The sequence below is a fragment of the Apostichopus japonicus genome, chromosome 21, assembly GCF_037975245.1.
Source record: "Apostichopus japonicus isolate 1M-3 chromosome 21, ASM3797524v1, whole genome shotgun sequence".
Taxonomy (NCBI): Eukaryota; Metazoa; Echinodermata; class Holothuroidea; order Aspidochirotida; family Stichopodidae; genus Apostichopus; species Apostichopus japonicus.
Window position 1 is genome coordinate 7999940 of NC_092581.1, and position 19810 is coordinate 8019749.

At 37.3% G+C, this 19810-nt stretch overlaps 1 protein-coding gene across 3 annotated transcripts in view; it reads left to right on the forward strand.

Annotated features, from left to right (window-relative positions):
- LOC139963282 (uncharacterized) overlaps positions 1–19810 on the forward strand; it is a 140329-nt gene that overhangs the window by 99897 nt on the left and 20622 nt on the right. For all 3 annotated transcript variants that reach the window (XM_071963941.1, XM_071963942.1, XM_071963943.1), the window contains 2 exons: positions 787–897; positions 11065–11187. In XM_071963941.1, coding sequence (XP_071820042.1) covers positions 787–897; positions 11065–11187 — 234 coding nt within the window. The remainder of the gene's footprint in view (positions 1–786; positions 898–11064; positions 11188–19810) is intronic.

Genomic DNA, 19810 nt, shown 5'->3' on the forward strand with positions numbered 1-19810 from the left:
TCAACCAAGGTCACAAATATCTTAACATTGTGTGCATATTATACTGTAGTCTATGCACCCTATACAGTTAGGTATATCTGCTGCATGTATACATCTTCTTAAACCAAGCTTTGGTACTGGTCAAGATTTATATACATGTTAAAAGTTGAAAGTTATTTCACAGGGCTTGTATTAGTATGGTCTGATATTGGTTTTTGGCTTACCTGCATTGAAAAATATACACGTTTGAATACATCAAGTTTATTGTGTTGTGGTAATTGGAGTGGTATAAACAATACTCAACTTTAACCATGTATCTTAAACCACAAATTTCTAAGAAACAAATTTGATAATCAATGATTTGATTATACTTGTTATATTGTTTATGAGTTGATGAGGTTGTTGGGTTAGTTTATTATAATTATGCTCCATTTGATTGATTATAATTGTTCTTGCTGATATTCAGGGTCAAGATGTACACTCATCATCATTTTCAGTGAGGTTCTCTGATTACAATGGCAGAGTTACCAAGTGGAGAGGGGGTGGGGGGAGGGGGTGGCAGGAGGGGGTAGGGGACAGGGAAGGATGGATGTTTACTGGAGGAAGCAGGTTGGCTCATTAAAGTATGAACATCCATGATCCATACCATTTTAACTGAAACTGGGCCAAAGAAGTATATGATTCTGTGGATATGATCAGTTTGAACGATGTTTTAAATGTCATTGATACTACTGCTACCACTTGCACTGTACGAACATTTATTTCATTTCAACAAGACTTTGTTTTTTCTTGCTATCATTGCCACAGGTCCAAAGAGTGGGACAATATGACAGTTTCCTGACAAATTTAATGGATCAGACATCCAAGACCCATCCGGATTACAGGAATATTGTGACTGCTTCCAGCATGGTCAACAAGGTATGTCTCAAAGACTCTGTTTTACTATAGTGCTATAGTATGACTGCATCACAATAACCAAAGACAACTTTGTTGACTTCATGTCAGCCTAGTGCAGCAAACTTACTTTCAAACAATTTTTATTTATATTTCTGGAATGATTTGTGAATGAAAATCTGCCAGCCCCACCTGCCAGCCTTATTGTTAAATATTATTTATTACATTCTGTTCCATATTACTTATTGCAACATATAACTTATTGTTACATATTAATCCATTAGTCATTTTGATCAATTTTGGGAACTCTGTCAGTAAAATTCTCTTGTTCTGTTAATCAAGATTGAAAGCTTAGGTTTGTAATTTATCATTCTAGTGTATGCAGGGGTATGCATGGGTAACATCTCTCGGGTACCCAGTTCCTGATTTTTGGACCTGTGTAAGCACTAAATCAATTCTAATATGTTGTAAACATATACAGTAGACCATATCAATTAGGTTCCTGCTGATTTCTGTGTTACCTCTGAGGGGCATCTCATACTGAATGGGATATAAACAAAAACACTAAATAGCAAATTTTACTTGAAATATATCTTTCAAAATAACATGATCATTCTATTCTTTATTTGCAAATTTAGTAAGAACAACAACTGTTCTCTTTTATTAAATCAGTGTTTGTGACAACTGCACATTCATTTTATGGTTAGCTATTGGAACCAAAGACCCAAAGTCCATGTTTTGAACAATGCTGATTATTTTCTGGACTGCAAGAACAGAATGCACAGCGTATATGAAGCAACTGCATGAAGGAAGTAAAGGCATGTTGCACATTGAATGTTATACTTTGTTTCTCCTTCGTTAATCTGTCAATATTAACTGAATGTCGGCGCGTTGTTATCTCAGATAATGGCATGTAAAGTGTGTTTCTTGGTGTAGTACAGAAGGGTAAATATTAAAAGAAATTTACTCATAGTCAGGAAGAATGCCACACTGACTAAGCTGAAAGGAGACATCAATTGCTAGGAGACAAAGGATGTACAGGGTTGGGATGGGAGGGTGTACTTGGGCAGGTGTTGGAATGGGAGGGTGTACTTGGGGAGGGGAGTGTTGGAATGGGAGGGTTTACTTCGGGAGGTGATTGTTGGAATGGGAGGGTGTACTTGGGGAGGTGAGTGTTGGGATGTTTGCCTTATGGAATGGGAGGGTGTACTTGGGGAGGGGAGTGTTGGAATGGGAGGGTGTACTTCAGGAGGTGATTGTTGGAATGGGAGGGTGTACTTGGGGAGGTGAGTGTTGGGATGTGAGCCTTATGGAATGGGAGGGTGTACTTTGGGAGGGGAGTGTTGGAATGGGAGGGTGTACTTCGGGAGGTGATTGTTGGAATGGGAGGGTGTACTTGAAGAGGTGAGTGTTGGGATGGAAGTATTAAGGAATGGGAGGGTGTACTTGGGAGGTGAGTGGATTGAGATTTTCTCAACTGTCTCATCCATAACTGTGTTTTCTCTCCCACCTTGTACAACAATTTGGTATGATACCATCATGACCCAATGGTAATGTAATTCAGTTGTTCAATTGTTAGAAGATTGGATGCCAATATAAGAATGATGGTAATAATTTCACCAAAAGTGTTTGCAAGTAATGCTGTTTCATGTACATACTGCTTTATGTTCAGATAGAGAGTCCTTCTGTTTAGTTCTGTCAAGGATCTTTGTATTAATCATGACTGCTTTAGCTGAGTATTGTCAGCTGAAATCTCAAGGCAAAGTCTCTATTCATCAAACTGAAAGACAAAAATACCTTTTGGTTTCTCCCAAGGAGAGCAAGTCAGCAGAGAAGAATCCTTTTTCGTCAAACAGCCTTCGATAGGAATATTGGCTAAGGCTTTGGCCTAAATACTTAGGAGTACCATAGCACACATTTGTCTTGTGTTCCTTTCATGTTTTGGACCCCTTATGGATGAGAAGGGTATCCATTCGTCTTATTGCACTCCTGACTACTCATTCTGAATAGTGATTAAATGAGAGACTTAGACAGTCCCATTCACACACCTACCGTGCATTTGTGTTGTTTCCTTGCTATTGGTACCCTCTGGGCCTGTTAGTTATAAACTGCATTGAAACTTCTCTGTAGGTTTGGCAGACAATTCAGTTTGTGGGATTCTCTTTTTCAACTCTGCACAATGAGTTAAGAAATCCAAGGATTTTGCTGCATGAAAGAAAAGAGCTTCCTCCTGCTGTTGTTATACTGGTAAAGGCCTCATTAATTTAAAGAGGTTATGAAATGAAAAAAAAAATCTTTATGATCGTATTCTGTACACTCGTAGCTTTCCAATGATACCCAATTTGTGTCAAAGAAGCTTGCATTCTTGAGGAATAAACGATCAAAAATTCGAGGGTAATAAAAACTTTCTAAAAATTGTTGTATTTACGGTAACACGGCGTGACGTCAGTCGAGGAACTCAGCTCACTTCCGAGACGCTATGTTTACATTCTTAAACGTCTGAGAACACACACCATTACACTGTTGCAGTGCTCCGTAGTAATTGAGATTTGGTGTTTGGAGTTTGTTTTTACGTAAATTTATCTCGTAAATGTTAAAAATGCCGAGCCAATATGTGGTATCAGGTTGCTCCACCACAAGTTAAGACGGATTTCTACTGCAAGCTTTTCCAAAAGATGACAAAATCGAAGAATTTGAACACGACTCGCTCAAAACACTACACATACACAACGTTACGAGTGCCTGTAGGCCTATACTGTTGCCAAATTACTTGTTATGACCATAGCCTAGGCCTCCTTGATACAGCAAATGACGATTTTTTTTTATGGTTACCTAATATTTCGCACAAATTTTAAAGCCAGTTGGTTTAAGAACAATCAATACTAGATCTGCAAGTTTTCTTTTGTGGTAAAACTGGCGTTGTGTTGTGATTTTACGTAACAGTTGGATGATACAATTACACAGGCTAGCCTGTTATACAACGTCTATTAGTTAGGTCTAGACCCCATGTTACCACTACTAGTACTATAGGGTTGCAATGTACAGAATGTCACATTTTCCTTGCACTGTAAGACACAAAATTCTAGAAGCTTCGCTACGAAGTTAAGTAGCAGGATCATCGACATTCGAGATAATTTAAATCATATGATGGTCTTAACAACGGTGGTTTTGTTTATGCTCAACCGACCAGTTTCGGTTCAGGGTCGTCCAACCGTTCTGCTCGGGGACTTCGATCGGCAGCGACGCGTCTCGGCCACCGGGATCGTTTTACAATTCTTCTGCAAGGGGCTCAATTGATAGGGAAAAACACCGATATTATCTTCATCACCCTCGAAAACTATTTCCTCCTCTTCTTCCTCAAGAAAATAATTTTCGTCAAAGCTTACGAATGTCCTGAGAGATTTCCTCTGAATCGGAAGATTCGGGAGAAGACATTTTCAATTGATGAGAAGAGTGTTGTGGTTACATGTAGTAAACTGTGTAACGCCGTATCGGTAAACAGCGGGGAGTCGGCTTTGGCTGAAATGGTTCCTTTGATGACGTCAGATGAACTGCGGTGGGCAGCTTTGCTTTTTTTTACGAGTGGCAGCTCGAGAGGTCTCTGGGGAATACTTTGACAGCGAATTTCTGGCGTTTGTAGCCGTATTTACGGAAAGTTGTGCATGGATGGTGTTGTAGTAATGTAGATAAACCATTCAAAGACATGAAAATTTTTCATTTCATAACCTCTTTAATGGTCTGGTCAGTGGTCACATATTATGGCAAAGGTTATACTACATTTATAGGACTAGTAGCCCAATAGAATTTTGAATTTACAGTAGTCAACTTTCTAGACAAGATAGAACCTAATTGTCACATTGGTCAATAAACCATGTAATAATAATAATAATGTACATTGTCATGAGGGCCATAGAAAATTCATATGTTAATACACACACCTTGCCAAAACTGCTAGGGAAGGCAAATTTTATACAAATTGAGTTACTAAACCAATCTGTCTATATCTTAGTTACATGATCATATAATGCAGATTAAAAATTACCAGTATTATCCACAAATATGATAGAAAATCAAATAGTAATCACTCATTATTATAGTATTTTATATGCATGTTAATATGGCCAACCACTAGTGTTCGACCGATAATCGGTTAGACAATCGGCATCGGGCCGATTATCAGACAATCGGTAAATAATCGGCATCGGCAAAATCCATTGCGCTACCGATTATTTGGAACCGATTATTACGTTCCACATAAAGGATTGCACTTCTCCGCGCTTTTGATACACCACAACCACAACAGGAGAAAAATGTTGATCTTTCGATTCAATGCTATTCATAGCCGGGAAAGGTGCGCTAATCTACCGTGTAACGGTACCGCAAGTCCCTCACGCGAGTTTGTACAAATGCTGTTCGATGCACTATCCAGTTATGGCAGTTAACATTATGCAGTATACCCTCGTATCGACATACAATATACCCGCGATAAGCTTAGGGGGACGACGTATTTTTTTTAATTCGATTGTTGCATCTAAAAAAAAACACCTGTCATCATATTAAACGATTGATAAGAAAGATTAATTGTCTATACTTAATAAAAACACCAAATCAATATACTTTTGAACCACTTTGGCCATTTCACCGTAGGTGAAAACTGGAAAGTGAAGACAATAACATTAGGCTTTGTTCATTGTGAGATCTACATACATTAGGCTAGTCTGGCTGAAGAACGGTTGAGCTTCAGAACTGTTAAGTTTGAAAATGCGCCCAAGATTTTACAAATGACAAAAAATGATGAAATCAAGGCTCCAAATACTCCTAAAAATCCCTAAACACGTTTGGCGACAGTCCTAAGTAGTTCTACTGCATTACAGTATTTTGTGATTAGGCAAACATTCTTACGCATATTTTTGCGAAAAACCCGAAGCAACTTATTTCCAATGCTGCATGTACCTAGTAACAGTAACCAAACTCCTTACCGCAACCGACTAAAAGCAAGTCTGATTTCCAGTGACACGCCGCGACAAAGTCAATGGGACTTTAGTGTGCGAATTCTCCCACATGTAGTTAAGTCAATGGAGAAGCGCCATTGACTTACTGTGTATGATCGTTTGAAACAACGTTCGTTCGATCGCAAGTTTTACCGCGCAGATGTTTTACCGCGCAGAATCATTGAAAACTTGAAGCAAACGTTCGGGATTGTTTAATTTTTCATAATAAAATAAAATTGTCAGCAAACTGCTTATCCACTAAAGAGCCTGTGTAAGAATATGTTATAAGTAATGTGGCGTAACATTTCGATCCTGCTAGGATCGAAACGTCAGGTCAACTTACTCTTAATAGTCATAGGCCTACACATTATTTTTCATATCAAATTATATATTTCAATATCAGCTAACGAAATAACGAATATTTTATTTACGTGCGATAAACTTTTTACTTTAGTTACGTTGGAGTTGCAACACTGATAATGGTTCTGATAGCAGTTGTAAAAGCTGTCCCTAACTTTTTCGTTTTTCATTTCGTAGCCAATGGCTACTATTTTCCCCCTTCTGTAGTCTGTACAATACTGTGTTGTGGCGGATTGCAATATTGCGACTCCTCGTTATAATCGTAAATCGCCCTATGTATGTATAACAGTGTTCTTCACTTGCTCCATTAAACTTTACTGTGAAAAGTTAAGTCGTTCATTTACATCTTTGATTGTATTGGCCTAGTCTAGTTGGTAATCATGCATAACACTAAAACATACATTAGGCCAGTTCCACGAAAATTTTGAAATAATCGGTAATCGGTAATCGGCAATCGGCCGATTGTCACACGAATTAATCGGTAATCGGTAAAACCGATTGTCATACAATCGGTCGAACACTACCAACCACTTCTCAAGTCATTTATCTCTCACTCAGAAATATACTTGACTAATTCAGGCTGAGACACAGGGGCCATGGTTCTCTAACCTCATGCAGGCTACTCTCCCCACCCCCAGGCTGAGACACAGGGGCCATGGTACTCTCAACCTCATGCAGGCTACTCTCCCCACCCCCAGGCTGAGTTACAGGGGCCAATGTTCTTTCTACCTCATGCAGGCTGCTGTCCCCACCCCCAGGCGGAGACAGGGGCCACTGTTCTCTCAACCTCATGCAGGCTACTGTCCCCACCTCCCTTCCCATCTGTACCACCATCATGCTTACAAAAAGTGTCACAAGCTACAAGACACAAGTATTGTGCCCCTCCATAACTTGTTGGTGTCGCTCCAAGTCAGAATTCCTAGCTAAAGGCCTGGCCATATTACTTTCTCCTCGATGTCTGGATATAGCTAGAATTATTACCTTCCAGAAAACGTGTGAAACCTTTTGAAATTGTAGCATACTAACATGTAAGACCACTACTGGTGTATTGACTAACTGTATTATGGAAAAAGAGTCTTTAATTCCCAACTTCTTTTTAAATCTATTTGTTAATTAATTATTATTAATTATTTATTAATTTATTATTTTTATTATTTGTGTGTGGGGGAGGGGGGTTCTATTGAACACGACTAATGGTTTCAAGGGGTCCAAAGTCAGTTGCACTGAGATGTAGGTTAGTGTAGTTGGTATTTAACTACAAATCGTAGTGTCTTGGATTGAATGGCTCATTCACCTGATATTTGGCAACACTGTCAGTTTTAGGGCAGTTGAATAGTCCTGTCTAATTCAACGATTTAAAGTAGCATTCACACTGTATGAACAAGTTAGATCAAATTTTACAAATCCCAAGAAGCAAATTTGTATTTAATATAATCCTGCCTAGCACTTTTGTTAAGTATTTCCTGAATGCTCCTTTAACTATCAGCTGCTAAGCAAACTTCAGTTCAAGCTCAACAAACAGCTTTTAAGATTGGCCTTCAAATATTCTTATCTCTGGGAAGTGACTATAACTGTACTAAAATTTAAATCCAGGTTCAAATTCCATTTAGTGTAGCTAACTTCAATTCTGAATCCTTAACCTATGCACAAAGGCTCTAGTGCTGTTACAGTGAACTACTCTGCCCATAAAAATAAAAGCATCTAACTTTATGAGGAAGGTCTGAAAAGTTGCTTGATTTGCTATGAGTCAGAAAAAATCTATAAATCTCAGCAAAACATGGAATTTCGGTGGATTTATGAGGAAGTCGATCCAGGGAGCATAGAATCGGAAATTTTAACAACAATGGTAAGGGAAGCTGAATTATTTTGTGTTGTGGTTTCAAGTTAGATATATGTGGTATTGGTCAGTTGTGTCCACATAGTTAACCTCACTGAAGAGCTATGGTCAAAAGATTAATTTTGTATCTCAATGGGTTTGAGAATATTATTAATGTCTAATGCAACAATTTGGCATCATACCTCTTACTTGTGTATGGTTTGTAAAGTAGCTCTGAAGTAGCATCGCATCTAAGCATATCTTATACATGTCAATACTGTACTTCCCCCTCTGTTTCTCATTCTCCTACATGGATAAAATTACACACACTTTAAGGGGGCACATTGCATTGAAGATCTATTTATCAGCAACACTGACTGGCTTTCTAGTTCGAATTTAAACCCTTTGAAGTGTAATTGAAACTTAACTTTACAAAAATTTGCAATACAAACCAAGAAATCATGACTAAAACCATCACAGTTTAAAAGCCAAGCTCATTAAGGTGTTGTCAATCACGAATCATGTCTATTTCGGACATGATAGAGTCCTGGACAACTGATTGGTCAAATTGAATCAACTGTTGCTGTAGCCTAGGCTAGTTAGCGAAAAGTTGGGAACATACCGTCGTGGATTATACCGAATGGCCTAACGACTAGTGTAGGTCTAGTCTATCATTGCACAAATGTAACACTCTCTTCGGTCTTTCCCAAAACTTTCAATACTAGCTTTGTCATTTTGTCATACAAAGGCAAGTACTATTATACATGTAGTCAGTGCAATATCAATACACAGTATAGTACAGTATATTGTATAGGCTGTACGCATGGTCCAGTTAACATCTAGTAGTATAGTACACCAATGTACATATAATATATGAGAGAAACAGGAGCATTTGTTTATATTGTCTGACGTCATATGATAAAGATGATTTTCATGTTTCAGTTTAAAATATGAATGAGAAAGGTGTGGTTTGCATACATAATTAGGGGTGTGGTTTGCATACATAATTGTTTGGGTGAACAAAATTGTCAAGTTTTACGAAATGGTTAATTACTCATTAATTAGGGTTTGTGGAGTAAACATTTTATCACAGTATAGAGTCTCTTTCATCAATCACAAGTTGCTGATATGTAAGTGACAATGGAATGCTAAAAATCTACATAAATGCAGTGTTAAGCTTTAATGTAAGTTGCAGCCAACATGTAATAAACTTGAATCTTGTAGATTTTAAAATGTTATTTTAACAAATTATTTTCTGATTAAATAGCTTATATGGATGGCATTATTTCAGTAAATAAGAATGTGGAACACAATGTGATGGTCCCTGTCATAGCTATCAAAGTGAAAATGATAAATTTGTTTAATTTAATGTTCTTTTCATTTGTCCTACATACTGAGCAAAACACAGAATCTTTCAACTATATAAAGCTTTAATCTGTACTGGAACACATACCAGCAAGAAGTTGCCCCATACCTAGCTAGTCCCTCCCCCCCCCAAGAAGTTTTTATTTTCAGTTAAGCTAAAATTATGATGTAAACTTCTGACATGTGTAAAACAGAAAGGTAGTGAAAATGGTAAATTAAGACCAACTGTACTCCAGATAATACTTGGCCAGGTGAAAAATCAATTGCTACATAATTACAAGATGTATAGCAGTTTGTGTACACTTACGGATACTATTTCCAGCATTTTGTGAAAAATATACTTCATTAACATGAAAATACTACAAAATGTGAATTGTTTATGGTTGGCATGCTGTTGTTCTGATTGTTATATGATTTGCATGCTGTTGTTCTGATTGTTATATGATTTGCATGCTGTTGTTCTGATTGTTATATGATTTGCATGCTGTTGTTCTGATTGTTATATAATTTGCATGCTGTTGTTCTGATTGTTATATGATTTGCATGCTGTTGTTCTGATTGTTATATGATTTGCATGCTGTTGTTCTGATTGTTATATGATTTGCATGCTGTTGTTCTGATTGTTATATGATTTGCATGCTGTTGTTCTGATTGTTATATGATTTGCATGCTGTTGTTCTGATTGTTATATAATTTGCATGCTGTTGTTCTGATTGTTATATGATTTTCATGCTGTTGTTCTGATTGTTATATGATTTGCATGCTGTTGTTCTGATTGTTATATAATTTGCATGCTGTTGTTCTGATTGTTATATGATTTGCATGCTGTTGTTCTGATTGTTATATGATTTGCATGCTGTTGTTCTGATTGTAATATGATTTGCATGCTGTTGTTCTGATTGTTATATGATTTGCATGCTGTTGTTCTGATTGTTATATGATTTGTATGCTGTTGTTCTGATTGTCCTTGGTGCTGTTCTAGTATCTGTATATTGGACCAACAAATGACCAAGTTTCAATGATTTGATGGAATGTCCAGTAATTTCTTAAGTAGTATGTAAATATTGATTAGCTCTCCTGCAGTGGGAGATTAGTCCAATGACTTTAACTGTCCAATGTTTGCTTTCATCTCAAGCTTACTTAACTCTCTTAGTAGGAAGGTTGGTGAAGTACTGTAGTGGCTAACTAGTATCTAGAGTTATTGAATACTTGCATAAATAAGTGTTTTGTCTGATTCCTTTCATAAGTGGAGTATTGATTTATTTTAATGGCAAGTATATATGGTGTCCACACTATAAATCATTCCATTTGTTAATGTTGCCCAGTAATAATGCGTTTGTGTTGAGGTTTACGATCTCCACCCCCCCCCCCCCCCCACAACCCATTCCAGTAAATGCTCCATTCACTGTCACCTATGTAAGGCTCTCCCATCCACCTTTCCCTCCCCTTTCATTCATTTTCCTCCCCCATAACCTCCTGCCACATAAAAGTTGCATTAGAATTCTCAATAAAGCTGCATTTTAATCTCTAAAAGACCTGTCGCTCGTTGGAAGCCCTTTATACTTGCATGGCAATCTCCATTGTAAATGGTGTTACTTTAGATATTCTTAACCTTACACCAAACATATTCATGATTCTGTTTCTTTTGGTTTGTTGCAGATGGTGAAAGAACAACAAGAAGAGGTAAGCCAGGCTGAAAATGATGCTCGACTCCTCCAAGTCCAGGAGAGATTTCCTGGCGATGAGCTTCATCTCTTTGATGCCAACTGCTTCAAATCACAGGTAAGTTATTAAAGGAATTTTGGATCCAGTCTTTCCGGTCATATCATTCTTTGTCGTGGTATCACCCTAAACCTCGCCCTGTCATGAATTTTAGTTTCCGTGACAGAGTGCTTGAAATGTTGGACCGTCCTGCCAGAAAATTTGAATCTAACACTGGCTTAGGTCGAAACGTGACGTCAGTGCCGCACATTGGTCAGAATCGATCAGATCTCACTCTAAGCTTAACCTTGGATACGATACACAGGAATGTGTACAGACTTCGGGAGTGGAGGGATTGAACACTATGAGGGGGTTTTCAGTCCCTGGTGACACAGTGAGATAAAGGCAGTGGGGGAACATGGTGGTATGCTCTGAGGTCCAGCAGTATGTCTACTTATACGATATTGTCTATATCAAATATGAAAATATTACACGTCTTTGTTTCTTACCCACGTCTGTTTACCAGCCCTTCCTTCCTGTTGGTGGTAAGGGATTACTGCTGCCAGTAAATTTAAACTGTGTATATTTCATTACCAGTACAAAGTGAACTTACCCACTAAATTCAACTGTGTTTCTGCTTCTTCTGTTGTGCTGCAGTTCCAAACACCCCTCCGCATATCCCCTTATCCCCATATCCCATTATCCCCTTCCCTCATACCAAATGCCCAGTTTACATACTGTACATACAAGATTTGGAGAGTTGGATTTTTGTTCATTCATTGATATAATTAGTTAATGCTATTAGTTTCTGAAGGTGGATTCACCTCAGATGGAAATAAAATTAAAAGAGACTTAGTGGTTCTAAGTTTGAATTGTGCATGCTAATCTGCCTTTCTAGAAATCTGAATGGAAAGTGTGTAATACTAGGAAGAGGTTCAATGTAGGCTATCTGTCTCTGTAAAGAACAAGGTTTTGTGGCCTGGTGATAGGTCATTCCCATTGTTAGAATCGGGGAATGAAAATCTCTTCCAATTGTTCCTACTTACCACTTTTCCCAATTAAACTTCTGGTGGCTGAATAGTTGAAAGTGAATTAAAATCTCAGCACATCTTTTTCTTTATCTGTCAAGTGTACTCATCGAAAGTTACTCAAAAGCCTCATAGTTTCGTGGAAAATTTCACACGTTGCAAGACGCCTTTCAAAATATTAGAACAGGATTTGGGAAAGACAATCTACTGTGTCCTATCACGATATAGGTCCAAATTAAAATTTACCAAAGAAAACCGGATTAAATTGCAATGAACCGGTTTGACTTCATACTGCAAATCCTCAGTTACGGGGAGAACCTCATGAAGTAAAGATTGTGTTGATAACATGAAAATTTATAAATAATATACTACATATATAATATACTACATAAATAATATACTACAAGTCCTTGTAGGGTTAAGTTTAGTATCTGAGATGGGTGACCTTGTAGTCTTTACCTGTTCCGTCCTTCTTGAAATTTGAACCATTGCTGTTGCAGAAAATTATTCACAATATTGTTAGCGATTGATTCATTAATTTAAATATAAGAAGAGTGTCAGTGTGTTTTGGATGGGAAAAGGGTAGCAGAGGGGGAGGATAGTTAATATTATATCACCCCATAAATGTACCTACATGATGTAGGTTGCTCTAGAAGAGTTTGGGATGAGGTTGGGGTGAGGGATGGTTGGGATGGTGGGGAGGTTGGGAGAGTTGGGGAGGTTGGGATGAGGTGCACCTGCTTGTGCATGTACATTGCAGCAGTCAGCTAGCCTATCTGTATGCTGTATGTCTATGACCATTTCAAGGTGTTTGGTATATGAAGCTATGTATGTTGCAGCAGCCAGCTATCTGTAATTCTGTATGCTGTATGTCTATGACCATTTCAAGGTGTTTGGTGTTTGAAGCCATGTACATTGCAGTAGTCAGCTATCTGTATGCTGTATGTCTACGACCATTTCAAGGTTTTTGAAGCCATGTATATTTCAGCAGCCAGCAATCTGTATGCTGTATTTCTCAGATGCATCAAGGTGTTTGGTATTTGAAGACATTGCAACAGCCAGCTATCTGTGTGCTGTATGTCTATGACCATTTCAAGGTGTTTGGTATTTGAAGCCATGTACATTGCAGTAGTCAGCTATCTGTATGCTGTATTTCTCCGACCATTTCAAGGTGTTTGGTATTTGAAGCCATCTCTCCTCAGTTGATCTCCAAACCACAACAATTATCTGACTGTAAATGAGGATTTGGGTAACAACATGTTTGCTATCAAACCCCTTGAAAAGAAAAGGTTATTTCTTGCTCCTTCTTCCAGCACTTCTGATTGTGATTTCTCACAGTTAGGATTAGGCACAAAATAATGAGTCTCATTGACAGGAGTGAGCTAGCCTTGAGTGGATCCGGGATGGTGGTTACACCAGTCACAAGCGAATATCACAGCTTAATTAAACCTAGAGGTGTTAGTAGAACTGTCTTCAGTTAAAAACAAATCAAAGGAGTGGATTAAAGCCTTCTAATGAGAACTGATTGTAAACCTGCTGGAGAGCTTACTTGTCATCAGAACAGACCAGGATGTGGTAGCGACACTGGCCACCGTGACCGAGGTTATTGTTGGTCCGACAGGGACTTCTGATAAATTTGTCTCAGGTCAATATACACAATATTGTTTCTTACCACTTCAACTGGTAAGAACGTGTTGTGAGGTATTAGGTGATGGTCTTATTTTAGAGTGTGTTGGCAGGTGTAGTTACGATGCATTTCGAACCTTCAAAAATTGTAACAAAACAAATTTGGGAATGAAAAGAAATTGTCTTATATGTGTCCACCACTGGTATGTGTAATCAGTTTTAATTTACATAAACCAAACAAACAGAATAGTGAGACTACCATGCATGCATCCAGATCATTTGTTCCCTTGTACTGCAAAGAAGGGCTCACCATGCCCTACAGGCTCACCATTGTCCTTCCTCCACACCAGGCTTTCCTCATTCTCAGATCCAAGTTCATCTAATATTGGTACAAGTTATGTAATATGCTCATATCTGGCTACACCATAGAGGTAGGTTAGGGAAGCCACATCATTTTGGGTAACCTTTCTTTCCACACATTTATGGTTTAAAGGCCATTCAAATGGCACAATAGCATTGTCTGTTTACAGTCACATGTCTAAAGAATAGGACAGAATACCAAACCTCTGTCTTCCTGCTACAAATCACATTATATTTCCTTGTTTACTGCATTTGGTTTGATTTCCCAAATCATGACTCAGATGTATTTCCTTGTATCAAGGACCAATAGCTCCTGCCAGATAAGCAATATAAAAAAAATGTTATGTACTTCACCAAACTTGAATATATGCTTTGCAAGTTTTTAAGAGTCTCAAACAATTTATCTAAAAAGTTTCTGTAACCACAAAGTAATAAATTCCTCGTTGACTTGTTGGTTAAATAGTCAATATTGAGTAATCTCAATAGCATAGTTGATATATAGCTCCCAGGACAGTGTATGCTATTGTATTAACTATCAATGAAGATGGTCATGGTAGCTGGCTGTGGCATATTTGGACCCTAGGAATACACCACTTGGGGTAAGAGTCATAATTACACAATGGAATTATGAACATTTTTATATTGGAGGAAATATTTTGAGTGTTTCTACGAACTTAGAGTCTTAATGATAACTTGCAGGCTGGTGATTCATTCCTTGTTAAAGTCTATCATGATAAGGGCTTGGTTTGTATGTTGGAATGCATTTATAATCATTTCCAAGTAAAATGAGTAAAATGAGTAATGAGTAGAATATAGACAGCAAAATGTGATATATTACCATAGATCATGTACTATACTATGGAGTTATAAATTAGCATAACTTCTTGAAAATTGTTCCAATATGTTATAATCTTTCATAATCATTTACAGGAAGTAAGTGATATTGTGATATCTGCACTATATAAACTACTTTCCATGATTTGGAAATAACAGAAATAAAGCAATAGCTGGCTGTAATTAGGACGTAGGGTGATGCACTCGGACTGACTAACAGACTTAGCTGAAAGAGACTTTCAAAGTGGAAATATGAACAAAATATGTTATATTCTCCTTAGTACTAATTCCTCTGTGCAAATCCTCATCAGCCTCAGAAATGAAGAACAAAGATTATTGGATTTCTTCTCCCTCCCCACACCTGAAGCCCACTCTAGCAGTCTTTCACATTGTCACATTGTCTTTCACATTGTCTGTCACATTGTATGACTATGTGACACTAATGGAAAATTATACATACCTTTGGTAATAACTGTTTCAAAAGAAATTCCAAGGACAAAGTTGAGAAGCCATTTGTAGTTATTGGTTCCTTACTGGAAGCAAAGGAACCTGTGCTATCAGGTTGGGGTGTGAGTGTATATATGTCTGTGACACTTGCTTGGATCCAAGATAACTCAACAATGGAGTGATAGATATTTGTCATACTTTCTATGTAGATGTATTATAGTGTGGTGTGCCCCATCGTGTTTGGTGCTGACCTTATGAATATTAATGAGGTTATGGTGGTTGGGAGGGGCCAAAATTTAAAAATTTCAGAAACTCCATATCCTTAAATCAGATTGTATCCAAACTTGGAATATAGTTGCTGGTTAATAGCTAGTACATGTGGGCATAAATATTATGATATTGGGGGATGACGTACAACACTGTAATATTCCACTTACCTTACAAGCCTGTTGGGCTCTTGTTTACAATAGTGTCTTCCTTTCATCCCCACCAACTCTTGTGGAAAAAAAAGTGCCCAAACCATTTAAATGCTATAGAATGATGATGCGTGCAGGAGAGAAAAATTTTTTTTTCTGGAATTCATAAATCGGGTTATCAATAAAACTATTTCCAAGATAACCTACCTTTCCCTCATTCTGTAAATAAAATCTTTTTTTGAAAGTTCAGCCTTAAAGGTGTTTTTAAACCAATCAGGCAATGGGTACAGTATCAAATTTCTGAATTCCTAAAGTGGTCAGAACAGGGTAGGATTAAAAAAAAAAAAATTGGATAGAATTTGATCATGAAAAATAGTTTACTTGTTAATTCACTTTGGCTTTCTAAATTTTGTGTCGATTTCCAGCTGATTTAATAGGTCAAAGTAGCTCTATCTTATTAATAACAACAGCTCCAACTTATGTTGACACAAGAGGCTTGAAAAGGGGAAGGTTGGTACTAGTCCACTACCTATCACCAAGAACAGCCAATAATACTACTAACTGTGTTGTATAGGTTAACTCTCACCACCTCCATTCCAAGCTTCTTTCTGATTTATTAAAGCGAATGGGCTCACACATCGCTAGCCAGCTGCTGTATTGACTTATGAACTTGCAATGGAAGAGACGTTTCACAGTCAGTGAGCACCAACAGTGCTTTTGCGGTTTACAGTCAGTAAGGTTAGGTATTGAGTAAACAACAAGTCCACAGGCTGGATCTGGCACAAAAAAAAAAAAAAAAATTGTGGAGGTGTACTCTAGCCAGCTCTTGGTTCATTTAGTCACCAGTGATCAACCCAAGCAGTTGTACAATTATTACTATTATTGTTATTAAAACAATTTTTTAACTTCTGCAAATGAGTTTAAGAATGTGGATATTGAGAAGAAGATAGGATTACTACAAAGGATAACTGAACACATAATAAAATGCATAGCATTTTGGATTTGGAAACACCATGTGGTCAGAAGGTAAGATATCTCTATTTATTTAAGTTGGCCTGTTCAGAGAAGAAACAGTCAGATTGTGCTCAAGTTAGTTGTTTGTAATATATTTTTATATTTTATATGCACTGTACAGCTTTGTATTTACCAGCATAGGGTTTACACAGTACAGAAGTGAATTATGATCCAGAGTTTAAACAAATGTTGTCCTACTGTCATGTGTGTTATAAAATGTATGAACCATCTCGATTGTTTTTTCTGAATTATGTCTGTTATTTACTGTTATATGTTTAACTTGTTGTTAACCATTTATCTTTCATATCCTGACTCTAATGTGGGGTAGTTAGGTTTTAAGAGGCAAAATCGGACAAACTATACCAGCACAAATAACACACAGTATCAGAGTATTTGACCACATGCTGTTCATTGGCTTCAGAAACAGTTCTTGGCTCACCAGGTTACCTGTTTTTGCTCCAAGTATTTGGTTTTCGAATCCTTTTTTTGGATCTTTGCTAACGAGGATGCTATTTAGCTTGAGCAGTATAGACTCGGACACTAGGTCATTGCAGATCAAGTATACCATGCTTCCTAGGTAGAGTTACATCAAGAATCAGCAGTACACATTGCACATGCAGTGATGTAGAATCTTGGGTTTCTTGTACTTTTGACTGATCCCTAGAATTAGTTTCATGAAATAGACAGACCTATAAATAAACTAATATTTGCATCCTAATATTGTTCCTAGGCTTGGCTAGTCCAGCATTCAGCATTTAAGTGATTTGTCCTTTTCAAAGTCAGCCGAATAACCTCTGAAGTTCTTTCTTTAACTGTATAAATACACCAAGTTGTGTAATTTTAAACTGCCAGTTTCAGAATGTGACCCTTAGATCTGTTAAAGTAAACTTTTCTTGTGGGGTAAGGTGGAGGTATATTGTGTCCAAGAGGAACAGAGATGAATTATATTTAATTTTGAACTTAACATCAGAAGTAACATCAAACGTTAGAAAACCGTTGCAAATTTCCTCTGTTAGAAAGAAGAATGAGTGTGCTGAAAAGATTGTTCCATATCGTCGTTTCTGAGGGAGTATGATTTAAAATCTTTCTTGGGTAGGGGAAGGGGAGGAGGAATGAAAGGGTAGAAGTTTGTACGAGTTGGAAATAGACAAATTTAGGAGTCTTGTATCAAAGATCATCATGCTTTAATAGCAGGACTCAAGTTTATATCCACAGTTTCTGTAATTCATACCTGTATTTAAGGAAGGACATAGCAATAAAAACAGCTCAGTAATGCCTGTTTTTGGTTTGTCAGACAATTAACAGAGATCACAAAGTTCTGTGAGTGTTGTTGGATACAGACTAGCACACATTTGTCTACCTTGGTTTGTCTTCCACTGAAGATATTTATACTCTCACTAGACCATAGTGATTGTCAGATAGTGTGCGAGTCCCGCTTGCATGTTGTACTCAACCAGTTGTGTGCATATTTATCATTCAGTTTATGCTGTAAATTCACTCAAGAGGCTTGTTGGGAATAAATTATAGTTAAAGAGGCAGTAAAGTGAACTAAAAATAGTCACATCAATGAACGTGCACACAGAGATTGTTTTCTTTGGCACTCAGAAGCAGTAGCACAGAAGTTGATTCCTAAACCTCTCTATTGTCAAGGACGGTCTCCACAAACATTTCATGCATTCACAGAGACTTCAGAGGGGATTTGATAAAGAAGGGATTTTGAATGGAATGGAGCATATTTACGTCTTGAAAGAAGGTATTGAGATGCAAACGGTTGTTGGGGAAAATTGGACCACTTTTACCAGATTCCCATTCATGTGGCTTAATAACCCTAAGGCCAAATCAGAACCATTGTTAAAGCCAGAACTTTCTCTTTTCGAGAGCGGCTAAAGCTAGTCTATGAGTCTAAGTATTTCAGCTTTATACTGTACAGTTAGGAGAATGTAATGAAGGCCAAAGAAAGTGTTCAAAATATAAATACTCCAATTTGTCAGGGTATCAAATCAGATGTATACCAAATATGAACCTGCATCATTTTACGTTATTTTCTGTCCACAACCCCCCCCCCCCCTACCATGAATCCCTCCTTCCTCTTTTTTCTGTGCGTTAGAAATTTATGAATGTTATAGTGGATGAATTGAAATTATTATATGCAAACATTGGAACTTAATCACTAAAGCTTAACTTAAGGTAGCAGAACTGCACCTTCATATTTCAGTGTGTAATATTTTGCATAAATGTTGTGTGGAAGATCACGCACATACAAATTCTTTAATTCAGGAGTATAAATGTAGGAATGATGATAATTCACTTCTTTAATTATCTTAAAAGTGACAAAGTTACCAAGATTTTATATCCCATTGTGGATGAAGTATAGTTTAAAGTGATCAACTCCAAAGGTCAAAAGAGAAAGAATATGTGACAGATATTCATGTTATCAGGTCACCACATCCCATTCAATGTTATAAGGTCACCACATTCCATACTTTAAGATTACCAAAAGTTTCTCACTAATGTTATATTTCAGAGAAGACAGGATATTGCTAGTCCCCAGTGTCTAAAATATCAGTTGAGAAACCATTGATGGTGACTACATTGTTTGTTGACAATGATTAATGATCCTTGTACCTCTAAATTCATTGTTTGCCATTGTTCATGTCTTTCATTGTTAAATTTCATGTGTACTCTTGATAAATCCATTGTTTACCTAGCATTTTAACTGCAAAATGGTTAATAAACTGTACACATGGATCTGGTTGATAAGCTTTTCATGTTTACACTGTCATGGAAAATTCCCATGCATGTTAGCCTCTTTGATATTCATACAAAGTCACATTGAAGTTTACTCAGTACTCCGGTTTGATCAAGTCTCTGATTGGGTGGCTAAATACAAGGTTGTTTTATGAATGATTGTCACAACTCTAGTGTTTGTAATCAGAATGTAATCAACATTAGTGCAGGTTTTGAGTTAAATTCTAATAA